At 46.1% G+C, this 12837-nt stretch overlaps 1 protein-coding gene across 1 annotated transcript; it reads right to left on the bottom strand.

The window, feature by feature from the left end:
* Positions 1-1853: 1853 nt before the first annotated feature.
* On the bottom strand, positions 1854-2261 carry LOC136827168 (uncharacterized). The gene has a single exon (XM_067084937.1). It carries the CDS (start codon positions 2259-2261, stop codon positions 1854-1856), a length of 408 nt encoding a protein of 135 aa, XP_066941038.1.
* Between the last annotated feature and the right edge of the window lie 10576 nt (positions 2262-12837).

The following is a 12837-nucleotide window of genomic DNA, read 5'->3' as shown; positions in this document are numbered from 1 at the left end:
CTACAGAAAGAAATGATTGATTTAGATTTTCAATGTAGATTTCATTGAGGTAATAAACAATTATATTAATCATTATCATAAATTATGATAAAAAGTCATGTAAATTCTGATCAAAAATTGATGTTATATGGGATTTATTATTGTAGGTTAATCATACTTTGGGAACGCCAGAAGAAAAGCCTTAAGCATCAGGTGAAAATGAGAATAAACCCAGAAAACTGAAGGAAAAGTTCACGTAAAAACGAAAATATAATTTGTTTTGTCTGTCTTTGTTTGCATGTCTGTCACAGGGTAGGGTTTTGATCTTGAGTGAAAAACCTTTCTGGGGTGGCATAGAGGCTGTGTGCAAAATTTTATCTGGGTCGATCAAGCAGTTCGGATTTCTATAATGGACAAAAATACACAAACATTCACTTTTATATATAGATTCACTCCATGAAAGGAACTGTTCTAAGGAAAGGACCCCTGTCAGACCACTTCCATGAGTGATGAACAGCCTGAAGTGAAACATCATTTAGAGCATTGTGAATAAATTCTCTATATTTTTTGTTGCTTTGTTTTAATTGCACCAATTACAAGGGAACAGGTGTTACACAATGAGTGAAAAGAGGGCCCTGTGCTGGTAGTTGCCTTTGGCAATATAATGGTATGATTAAACACTTAATAAAAGATGAAAATTAAAAAAACAAATTTTTGAAAACTAAAACCTAATGATTTTCAATTCGGCAGATCATAACTCGCAGATGTCAGTTTCTCTAGAATGGCTCCTCACTCCCAGGTAATGCTGGAGTAATTGAAGTACTACATTCTGTTTGAGACGACTAGGGTGACATCAGGGTTTCTTTCTGCCTTCCCAGCTCTGCTGCTATCTCCTCTCATCCTTAGTCGTTATATATTGTTGATTCAGTTTACAATAATTGCAGCATGTGCTTACGTTACCACAAATGGATCTGATTATTGAATAAAAAGATTATGTAATACCCTTAAGAAAAGGGTAACTAACATAATTTTAAGTATAAAGTAATTACAGTCAATAAAATTTCAGTGATATCTATATAAATGGTTGTTTCTTCAAACTAAAGTTACTGAAATTAACATATATGAATGGTTCTGGATTATAAGAAAAAATAATTTTATCTTTTCAAAACTGTAACAGGAAATGGTGCTAGGGGGAACTATACAATGCACCCTAGCTTAAAAATCTACTTAATTAAATTTTTTCTCAATTTAGCCTGCTGAGGTAATCTCTCCCAATGCTGAACTTTCCTGGAATCCTTTCCACTTGAAACATGTAGTTCAGGAGTGCTACAGGCGACCTTATGACCTCTGAACTTTTGACTTTGCAATATGAACGTATTAAAGTGGGCTGTATTGTGTCTGTATCACAATATCTACCCAATACAAGTGTAGAGGAATACAGACGATATCTACTCTATACATGTACAGAGGGAATCTTTTTAGTGCAAATATTATCACTAGACACTCCTTTTCAATGGTGCAATAGTTGTGCTTGTTTTTATTGAGTTTCCGGCTTGCATAGGCAAATAGAAATATGCCATCCGCAAACTCTTGTAGTAGCTTGTTTCCTATCCTTCATTCAGTGCATCTGTCCTTATGATGAAGTTCTATTGAGAGCCAATAATTATAGAATCAATGCATTTCCTAAAGCCTGCTTCAGTCCATCAAATACCTTATGTAGTGGATCCCTACCCCACCTTCTTTGGTTGTCTCTTCTTCACTAGGTTTGTCAAAGGTGCTGCAGGATATGCTTAGCTGTTCACAAACTTCTGTCAAACCTGGGAGTCATCTCACTTACATTTTAGTTCTTGGTGGAGCTGTGTCTTAGATCTTCATCAGCTTTGGTTATTCCATGGCAGTCTTATTTCAGCTGCATGAGTTAACACCTTGTCCACAAAATGGTCAGTGTACTTGGCTTCCATTTGCATATTCTTCATCATCCTGTTGAACATCACTGCTGAGTTCATTAGTCTGAACAGCATCCTCTTGAACTGGTAACATCCGCTTGAGACTTGTATGCTCCTTTGATGCTTCTTCCACTTGTTCAAGTCTACCTTGGTGTAAAATCTATCATTGAGAAGGTCTACCATCATAGCCTCAGGATTTCCCACCAGTTTCTTGTCAAACTTGGTTATGACATTAAGTTGATGGTAACCCTCATAGACTCTGTTTGATCCATCTGTCATCCTCCGCATCAATACTGGAGAACAGTATGCAGAAGTTGATTTTTCAGTGAGTCCCATCTCTGCATCTCAACTTATATCTGGATCCATTCCCTATTAGTATACAGTAAAGCTCTGACTGGCAGCACTGTCATCACTTCAGTGCAGTGTCTTCCAAAGGAAGTCCTTCCTGGGATGGTGGTTAAGATGTCTTGGTATTCCTCTAACAACTGCAATGCCTGCTCCTTTTGCTGCTTGCTTAAGTCACTACTAACATTAACATTTTGGTAGATCTCCTCTTCCTTCTGTGGTTGAAGTTCCAACCAGCCCTCATCTAGGATTCCGTGGTCTTTTTTCTCCACTGCCTTGATGATGTTTGCACTCAGTCATTTCTCTTCTTTGACAAAAGCTACTGCTGCTATATTTGATTTCCTCAAGCTATAGCTGGTCAGGATGTTTGCATAGTCTTCAATTCCCACCAACCTTGTAGTCCATGTGTAAGGTGTCAAAGAAACGAGCAGGTAAAAGTTACTGCTACTTTATTACAGATCCAGGCAGTTTATATAGCGGCTGACTGACGCCGGCCCAAGAGACAATGGAATTGACTGTGACCTGAGGTCGAAACAATAAACAATAATATGCAGTGAACGAGTACAAATTACAATACAAAACATACAGAACTACAATATGGATACAGTCTTGATGCCTGTGAATGAAGAAACATGTGATACACAATGTGTGACATTTGTATAAATACGCATAAAGTAAAAATGATTAAAAATGCGTGACCTGGCACGTTTTAGGCGTGACTAATTGAGTTTGAAGAAAATGGGAAGTCACCAAAGAAAACATGCTCAGTGGAGACTTAATTAATGGCGCCGCCGAAACACTACGCTGGCGCCGATGTGGTGACTTTACAAATACTCCCCCAAGACGAGGGAAGCGTCTGACTAATCCCTGTATCTGCTGGGACGCTGAAGGGTGCGCGGCTCCTTGAAGATAACGGAGGGTCTCCCGCCTGTGAGGCTGCTGGTTGGGCGGTCCCTTCCTGGGGCGGCGCGCTCGCGGGGTGAGAGCGTGCTGGAGTGCGGTTGGGCGGAAGGGTGCTGCGTCGCTGTCGGGACTCTCCGACAGAAAGGCGGGCTTAACCGGTCTATTGAAACCCAGTCGTCCTTGCCAGGAGTGCCAGCTGGAACGCCTTGCTGTTTCGTTCCAGCACGCCGGAAGGGTCCCCTGTAGGGCTTGGTTAGTGGTGGACGGACGGCGTCGACTCTGACGAAGACGTGGGTGGCGGATGACAGCTGTGGCGGCATGAAGGTGGTTGCTTTGTCGATGTATGAGCGCCTGCAAGGGACGAACTTGCCGGCCACGTTGCGGAGCCTCTGCAGTGATGGGGAGTGGCGTTCATCCGTCACGAGCTCTCCCGGCACCACGAGGGGTTCCCCATAGGTTTGTTCAGCTGCAGATGGGGTGCCGTCGGCTCTGGGGGCGGTTCTCAACCCGAGGAGGACCCACGGCAGCTGATGTTTCCAGTCCTCGGCGGTGCAGCGGGCCATGAGGATGACTTTAGGGACCTGTGGAACCGTTCGACCAGGCCGTTGGCCGCTGGGTTGTACGCTGTGGTGGTGTGGTGCGTGGTTCCCAGCAGTTGAGCCAGGGCAGACCACAACTCGGTTGTGATGTGGTCCGGGGACGCCGGCGGCTAACCCAACTGGAGAGCAGGGCCTCGGCGCACGCGCTGGCGGTGGCTTCTTGCATGGGTGTGGCTTCGGGCCACCTCGTCGAACGGTCTACCACCGTCAGGAGGTATCTGGATCCGCCTGATGGGGAAGGGCCCAACGACGTCGATGTGGATGTGGCGGCGGCGCCTGGCTGTGGGAACTCGCCTACCCCTGCGCGTGTGACGACCCACCTTACTGGTCTGGCACTGCAGGCACTGTTTTGCCCAGGCCGTGGCGTCCTTTTGCACCCCGTGCCAGACGAACTTTTTTGAAAGCAGTTTGGCCATGGTCCTGCCGGAGGGGTGTGAGAGGCCGTGAATTATGTCGAATACCTGGCGGCGGCGTGAGGCTGGAACCAAAGGGCGGGGCTGACCTGTGCTGATGTCGCAGAGCAGGCTGGGGCCTTCGGGGCGAGGGTCACGTCCGCCACTTGAGGGACGTGATGGCGGTGCGGTATGCTGGGGTTTCTGGGTCAGCGGCCTGTTCTCTGGCAAGGTCCTGGTAATCTACACCAAGCTGCACTGCGTTCAACTCGACTCTGGAGAGGGCGTCTGCTACGGATTTTTCTTGCCGGGAGGTACCTGACGGAACAGGTAAATTCGGCTATGGCTGAGAGGTGGCGCTGCTGTCTGGAAGACCATGCGTCCCCTGCTTCGTGAAGGCGTGAACCAGTGGCTGATGGTCTGTGAAGATTGTGAAGGCGTCCCCTCCTGGAAGAACTTGAAGTGCCGAACTGCGCGGTACATCGCGCAGAGTTCCCCTGTCGAAGGTGCTGTAGCGGGTCTCTGCGGGATTGAACTTCTTGCTGAAGAAGGCGATGGGCTGGGGGGGCGCCGTTGATGATTTGCTCCAGAACAGCACCGCAGGCGACGTTACTGGCGTCTGTCGTCAGCTGGAGGGGGGCCTTGGGATCCTGGTGTGCCAAGGCGGTTGCCTTGGCGAGGACGGCCTTCGTCAGGGAAAAGGCCTGCTGCTGGCTGGGTCCCCAAGACAGGGACTTCGGTTGGCCTTTAGGACTTCCGTCAAGGGGCCGTGGTGTCATCAATCCCGGGGATGAACCGCCTGTAGGAGTTTACCATCCCAAGGAACTCCTGGACGGCCTTGATGGAGGTGGGTGTCGGGAACCTGGCTACGGCTGCTACTTTCGATGTAAGAGGGCGGACGCCTGTCGGAGACACCTCGTGACCCAGGAATTCTGCTTTCTGGACGCCGAAGGTACACTTGTCAAAACGGACGACGAGGCCGTTCTCTTTGGAGGCACTGGAGGACTGCCCTGATGTGTCTCTGGTGTTCGCTGTGAGACCTGGAAAATATGAGAATGTCGTCGACGTAGCAGACGCAGAACTTTAGGTCCCCAGGATGCTGTCCAGAGCCGCTGGAAGGTGGCCCCGGCGTTCCTCAGCCCGGAAGGTGGAGAAGGCGAACACATAGGACCCGAAGGGCGTGATGATGGCTGTCTTTGGTATGTCCTCTGGCGTAACAGGTACCTGGAAATAAGATTTAAGAAGGTCCAATTTAGTGAATATTTTGGCCCCGTGAAAGGAGGCAGTGAGGTCTTGCATGTTGGGTAGAGGGTAGTGGTCGGGCTCTGTTGCAATGTTGAGCCACCTGTAGTCGTCGCAGGGTCTCCAGGAGCCGTCCGGTTTCTGCACCATGTGGAGCGGGGAGGCCCATGGACTGGAGGCTTTCCTGCAGATGCCCATTCGCTCCATTTCCGCGAATGCTTTTTTCGCCTCCTGAAGGCGCTGAGGGGGAAGCCTGCGGAACTTCGCATGTGTCGGGGGCCCTTTAGTCGTTATATGATGGTATATGCCGTGCTTGGCTGGGGCCCCGGGGACTTGGCGAAGCTCGGGCTTAAATACCTCAGGGAACTCCGACAGTAGGTGTGCATACTGATGGGGGGCGACGGCGCTGATGGTGGGTCTGGGTCCCGCTGTTAACGGGAGAGACCGGCAGGAGTCAGTATCGAGGAGGCGCTTGCGCCTCACGTCGACTAGCAGGCCGAAATGCGCCAGAAAATCGGCCCCCAGGAGTGGGGTTCCTACGTCCGCGACGATGAAGTCCCAGGAGTAACTCTGGCCAAGGATGGAGATCGACAGGGGCCTGGTGCCGTAGGAGGGGATGGGGGTTCCGTTGGCGGCCGTCAGGAAAGCGGCCGGGTCTGGTGTCTGGTTGCGGTCCTCTCTGGATGCTGGGAAGACCGATTTAAAGGCCCCTGTGTCGACCAGCATCATCCTGCCAGAGACGGTGTCGCGGACGTAAAAACCTACTGTTTTTGAGGCCCTGGGTTCTTCGGCTGCCATGGCGGCCTGTCCTGCTGGCCGCCACCCCGTTTTTTGAACGGGCGAACGAGCAGGGCAGCAGGCAGTTTTGGGCGTCCTTTCCGAACCACTTGTAGTAGCGACAGAAGCCCGGGACCTCCATCTGCTGTGGTTCGGTGGACGTCTGTTGGCGATGGCGTTGACAGGCTGCTCACGTCCTCTTCAGGCTGGACGGAGCTGACTGGCTGTGTGGCTGGTTTTAGCCGCTGTGAAGCCTTGACGGAGTCTGTGAGATGTTGCGCCGTCTCATGAGGTCCTCGATAGGCATGGTGTAGGGGTGAGCGATCTGGTTGCGTGCACCTCCGGGAAGAGTTGGCGAAGGTAGATTTCCCGTGCGAAGCTTATCTCCTGCCGCTTCTTTGTGCCACCCAAGTCTGGTAGTGACAGGAGATCTACGACCATGCTCCAAGCGTCTCTTGAATTGAGGTCGTGGCGTGGGTTTATGGCAAGGTCGACAGCACGGGCAGCCCGCTCGGCGATGGGCAGGAGCAAGCTTCGAGGAGGAACTTTTGTGGTGCTGTATGTGAGGGTGTGTGTTTGGTACTCGCGAGATGAGTTTTCTGTAGACGTCCTCCCGGAAGGGCGTTGAGCACTGTGTCGGCCTGTAGAATTTCGTCCGTCAGGTCTGCGATTCTGAAGTGGCTCTCCACCCCGCGCAGCCACATCGATGGGTTCCCCTGCGCAAACAGCGGCAGTTTTACGGTGAGGGTGGCCCGCGATTGTGTTGCCCGGCCGTCGTGTGTTCGGGCGCTGGTGTGGAGTTGCGGGAGGGCCTCGATGCAGGGGCGGCGCGGGTGTGATGGGAGGTAGGTAAACCTCCGAGTCCGCTGGGTCCGCGTTTAACTGCATGAAGGAGGGGATATCCGCATCCATGCTCGCTCCTTTGACCCTTACTGGAGTGGGGTACTTGCGTCAGTACGCACTTTTCGTGCGCCGTGTGGTTCCGCTTAGTGACGCTGGTGGGGTATGCCGACGAGAGTCAGCACGCTCAAACGCTGGTTACAGCGCCGTTTTTAGGCCGCTAAGAGCGTTTTGGAGAAATCCTGGAGCCAAGACTAAGTCGCCGTGTCAGTCTGCTAATGGCTCCAGGATACTCCGGGGATCACCACTGTAAGGTGTCAAAGAACCGAGCAGGTAAAAGTTACTGCTACTTTATTACAGATCCAGGCAGTTTATATAGCGGCCGACTGACGCCAGCCCGCGAGAGACAATGGAATTGACTGTGACCTGAGGTCGAAACAATAAACAATAATATGCAGTGAACGAGTACAAATTGCAATACAAAACATACAGAACTACAATATGGATACAGTCTTGATGCCTGTGAATGAAGAAACATGTGATACACAATGTGTGACATTTGTATAAATACGCATAAAGTAAAAATTATTAAAAATGCGTGACCTGGCACGTTTTAGGCGTGACTAATTGAGTTTGAAGAAAATGGGAAGTCACCAAAGAAAACATGCTCAGCGGAGACTTAATTAATGGCGCTGCCGAAACACTACACTGGCGCCGATGTGGTGACTTTACACATGTGATTAACCACTTCCTTGACTTCCCTTTTTCTAAATCCATCCCTGTATGACTTCTCTCTGATTCGTTCAACTTCCCTCTGATTTGTTCCATTTAGTCTGCCCTTATTGCCATCTAAATTATCTCAGCCTTAGCTTTAATAATTTCTTTTGGATCTTTAATGCCTGGAACATTTGCAAGAATAATTTTATATATAGGGTTATTTAGGCACAGGATGTAACTCTCCTGCATAATATGGAGTGTTTACATAAATCTTTGCAGCTGCATAACTAGTGATATTTATCTAAGAGGTGACAGTCCCATTTCGAATCAGTCATTTGGTCCTCAGTTGCGAAGTTTAGATATACAACAGCACTTGTGCCAACTTTATCTGTAACACAAATACCTTCTCCTGGTCTACATAATCTCCATTAACTGGTAAATTATGGTGCCTGTTCCTCTGCTCACCAGTTGCATGCTGCTAACACAATAGCTTCATCTGCCAGCTTCAGCTTACCATCTTTGACATAATCTTCCAAATGGGATATGTTGATGTCCTCACAAACCATGATAGCATCACTTTTCTCAGTTCTTTCACTATCATAGCACTAGGTGCCTTTTGCTTGGACTTCTACTGGTCTTTACAAGTGCTACACATTAGGACTTGCCTTTACCTTTGTCAGTTTGCTTCTTTTTGGTTGTCTTGTAGTCCTTGGGTATCTTAATACCCTCACTAGAGTTCCTCACTGGCATTTAACATTCCACTAAGCTTAGCCCATGAGCCTCCAAGTACTGAGTGCTGTTCTGCATACTTCACCAACTCACCAATGTCTTTTGGTACTCATTCCCTGAAGAGTGTCATCCTGGTCGAACATGTGGTAACAAACTGTCCCTTGATGAGCAAATCTGCCAAACCATCGAACTTTCTGCATTCAGCCATTTCAGTCCACCTGTTGAAATATCCTTATGGCCTAGCTACAAACTGATATGAAGTTTCATCCTGATCTAGCCTAGTCTCAGAATTTTTCTTTTGAAGCAATCATGTTGAATGGCCCCCTCAATAGATGTATGAGAGAAAAGTTGCAAACTTTACCTGTTAATCATGGAAGTAGACAAACAGCCCACTCATCCTATGCCATCCTTGCCTTTCTTCAAACCTTTCAGCTCTTGATCAAAGTGCCTATGTCATCATGTTTTTCATCAAACCTGCTGCTTTTTTTTTTTTTTTTTTTTTTTTTTTTTAGTTTCCTGTCTATGTCACTTAGCTTCTTGTCTATGTTTTTCAACTTTTTCTCTCTGTCACTCAGTACTGGCTGGTTGTTGTTCAGTCACAAACTTGTGTATTTTTGCGCCTTCCCAACCCATTTCCATTGCTATTTCAGGAGTTTTGCTCTCTCAGTCGCCTTTCTGAACTATAGGCTACTTAACTTATATGCCAACAAAAAAATCTCACAAATCACTGCCACCAGTTATTGTGGTCACTTGTACCAATTTTGATATTACACGATGAGTGAAACGGTCCTGAGGCGATAGTGGTCTGTGGCATTATAATGGCGTAATTAAAACACTTAATGAAAAGGGAAAGTTAAAAAAAAAATATTCATAAACCAAAACATGATGATTTCCACTTTGGCTAATTGCAACTCATAGCTGTGGAATTATGCCAGCTGACAGGGCGATTTATTTGCTTGAAGCCAACACTAAATGATTTCTCTTTCAGCTGAAGTTCCATGTTCTTTTCAGAGTGGTTATGTATTAGTGTGATAGTCTTCATTAATTCGACTTCTACATTCTTTCTACCTTACGTTCTTCATGAGTGGGAGTAATAAAAATGCACCTTCGCTTTATGCCTTTTAATGTTCAACTCACTACGGAGTCTACAGTGTCTCTCCAACGCAGGTAGTTTTATTCATATTCTGGTATCCGATGAGCTAACATCTCGTTCGCTGATGCCAGGCGGTAAATTTAAAATTAAACAAACTATGAAGGAGACAAAACTGAGAATCATATGTTTAAACAAATATTTTAACACCTCTCTTTGATGAACAGTTGTGCTAGAACTTTAGTAAAGAAACAAGTTATTTTAAAAGGAAAAACATAAGAAAAATATTTTGCTTTGACATTACAAACAGAATATTCTAGTCGAGTACATATAAACATTTAAGTGTATGAAATGACGTGCAAGCACACAAAACATGATAAAGAGGACACAATGCTGGGATAAAATTATTTGCTTAAACGTCAGATATAGACAGTTTACAGCAAAGAAAATATTCTAAGTAAATGCAAATATTTAATTACATGAAATGATGCGTAAATACACAAGAATAAAATGATAAAGAGAATACAATGCTGTAATAAAAGGATTTGATTATACATAAACATTTACAGTTTACAGCTGCACTTAAAAACTAGCAAATAACGATGGGTATAATATGCAAACAATTCGTATTGGTAATAGAATAAAAGTAAACTACAAATTAACATTGGAAAAATAATTGGAAAATATGAACTTTCAAATTTGACAATTATAAAACCATTATTTGGTATAAGTGACAAGTAAGGTATTGTCTAAATCAGTGGCACTTTTACAGCAGACATAGTTGCAAAATAGTTAGCAAATAAGACTTGCAAATTTGACAAAAATAAAACCATTATTTTGTAAGTGACAAGTGAGGTATTGTCTGAATCAATGGCACTTTTGCAGCAGACATATTCCCAACTTAGTGATTAGTTCTTGGGTTCCTCTCTGCAAAGATGACCTTCAAGGATGTTGATTTTTCTCAGGTTGATTTGCTCTAGTGCAAAGTGCTTTTGGGTGTCAATGTGCTTTGATCTCTCAGAACAATGAGTGTCATTTGCTAAGGCTATGGCACCCTGGTTGTCAACATATACTTCTGTTGGTTTGTTAACAAAATTCTTGAATCCAAGTTCCCAAAGCAACTTTCTGAAATAAACTACTTCTCTTGCTTCACAAAGTGCCACGTACTCTGCTTCATTTGTTGAGAGTTTAGTTATTCTCTGCTTCCTGCTTCTCCATGATATTGGTCCGCCTGCTAGAATAAATGCAAAACCAGTGGTGAATTTTCTTCCATCATGGTCATTTGCATGAACTACTCACGCCCATGCTGTTAGGCGTTCTAAAAGTTTTCTGGCAGCAAATAAACTAAATCTTGAGTCTTCTTGAGATATCTTAGCAGAAGTTTTGCATTCTTCAGATCTTGTTTATGTGGTTCCTGATCGTTTCTGGCACAGTGCTCCAGTAGCAAAGGCAATGTCAGGCCTATTGCAATTTACTAGGTGTAACAAGCTGCCAGTGATTCCTCTGTATTCTATTGCACTACATTTCTCATCTTCTGGGACTTCTTGTCTAAAATTTAGGACTAATGGAGTTGACAACCCTTTTGATTCAGCAAAGATTTTGATTTGTTAGCACTTCTAGAATGTAGTCTCTTTGGTGAATGAGAATTGTCGATGAATCTTCTCTGATGTATTTTATGGAAAGAATATTTGATGCCTCTCCTGGATCTTTTACAGCATAATTATTCTTGAATTCTCTCTTGAAATGAATCACATCTTCTGAATTCCCAACAATGATAACATCATCTGCATGAACTCCAATAATTGTTGTTTTTGCTTCATTATAGTAGATGCATCGGTCAAATTCAGATCTGATCATGCCCATTTTTGTCAGCTTCTCGCTTAGTTCTTCACTCCAGTTTCTACCGCTTTGAGGCAAGCCTTTAGATACTTTTCTCCACTTTACAAACAAAATGTTTTCTGTTTGCAACCTCACATCCCTTAAGTTGTTCCAAAATATAATTTCCTTGAGTCCACTGTTGAGGTAGGCTGAATTTACATCAAGCTGTTAAACAGACAATGAATTTTCAGCACCATCCGAAGCCTTGCTCTATGGTCTGGCATGGCCCTGATGCCAGAATCTGTATATGGGAGAAGCCTGGCTGCTGGGGAAGAGGGTCTGTGCTGCAAAGGAAGTCTACCTGATGCTCCTCGAGGGAGTGGTGTAGGTTTTGAGGACAAGGCCTGTTTGTCAATTACTTGGTGAATTAAGTCCAGAAGGAAGTAGAATGGAGAGTAGAGGAGGGTGCTGTTTCAGAGGCTGAGCCGCTCCCCAAGGAGATACTCTTCTGAAGTTTTCTCTTCTCTTGAGGATAATGCTGGCTCACAGGTGGCTTGTAAGAGGTGCAAAAAAAACGAGCGGGTAAAAGAGAACTGCTGCTTTATTCAAGATCCAGGCAGTTTATATAGCGGCAGACTGGCGCCGTGCCGCGAAAGACAATGAGATTGTGTGTGACCTGAGGTTGATAATAATTAACAATAATATACAGCGAGCAAGTACACTTTACAATATAAAAACAGATGGAATTCCAATATGGATATAATCTTGATGCCTGTGAACGAAGAAATTCAAGATACACAATTGACAGCAGGTGAACAAATACATACATAGTTTTAAATGATTGAAAGGAGTGACCTGCACGTTAGGGCGTGACCAATTGTATAGGCGAAGAAAATGGGACGCCACCATAGAAAACTTGCTCAGCGGAGACTTGCGAGTGACATGTTCGATGGAGACTCCATCTGACGGCTCTGTAGGTGACTTTACAAATACTCCCCTGCCAAGACATGGGACACGTCTTATCAGTCTGCATATCTGCTGGGGCGCTGAAGGGTGCCACAACTGTGTGAGGACAATGGGGGAGCACTCTGTGTGTGAGGCTGCCTGACTGTGGGTGAGGGCGGTCTTTTTCTGGGGTGGCCGTGCGCCCGCTGCAACGGGCGTATAATTTGCGCGAAGGGTGGCCGGGCAGGGGTGCTCCTGTGGTGACGTCTGTTTCTTCCTCCAGGAGGGCGGGCTTTACCGGTCTATCAAAACCCAATCGTTCTTCCCGGAAAGTGCAAGCAGGAATGCATTGTTGTTCCGCTCCAGCATGCGGAAGGGGCCCTTATAGGGCCTGGTCAGTGGCGGGCGGATGGCGTCATTCCTGACGAAGACGTGAGTGGTGGATGCCAGCCCAGGTGGTGTGAAAGTGGCCGACCTGTCGGTGTATGTACGCTTGCAGGGGGTGAACTTGCCAA

Source organism: Macrobrachium rosenbergii, chromosome 41, assembly GCF_040412425.1.
Source record: "Macrobrachium rosenbergii isolate ZJJX-2024 chromosome 41, ASM4041242v1, whole genome shotgun sequence".
Classification (NCBI taxonomy): domain Eukaryota; kingdom Metazoa; phylum Arthropoda; class Malacostraca; order Decapoda; family Palaemonidae; genus Macrobrachium; species Macrobrachium rosenbergii.
Note: the sequence above shows the minus strand (reverse complement) of the source record. Positions and strands in the feature narration are given on the sequence as shown.

Coding starts and splice junctions, on each gene's coding strand:
- LOC136827168 (XM_067084937.1), bottom strand. CDS start 2,261: ATGGGACTCACTGAAAAATCAACTTCTGCATACTGTTCTCCAGTATTG.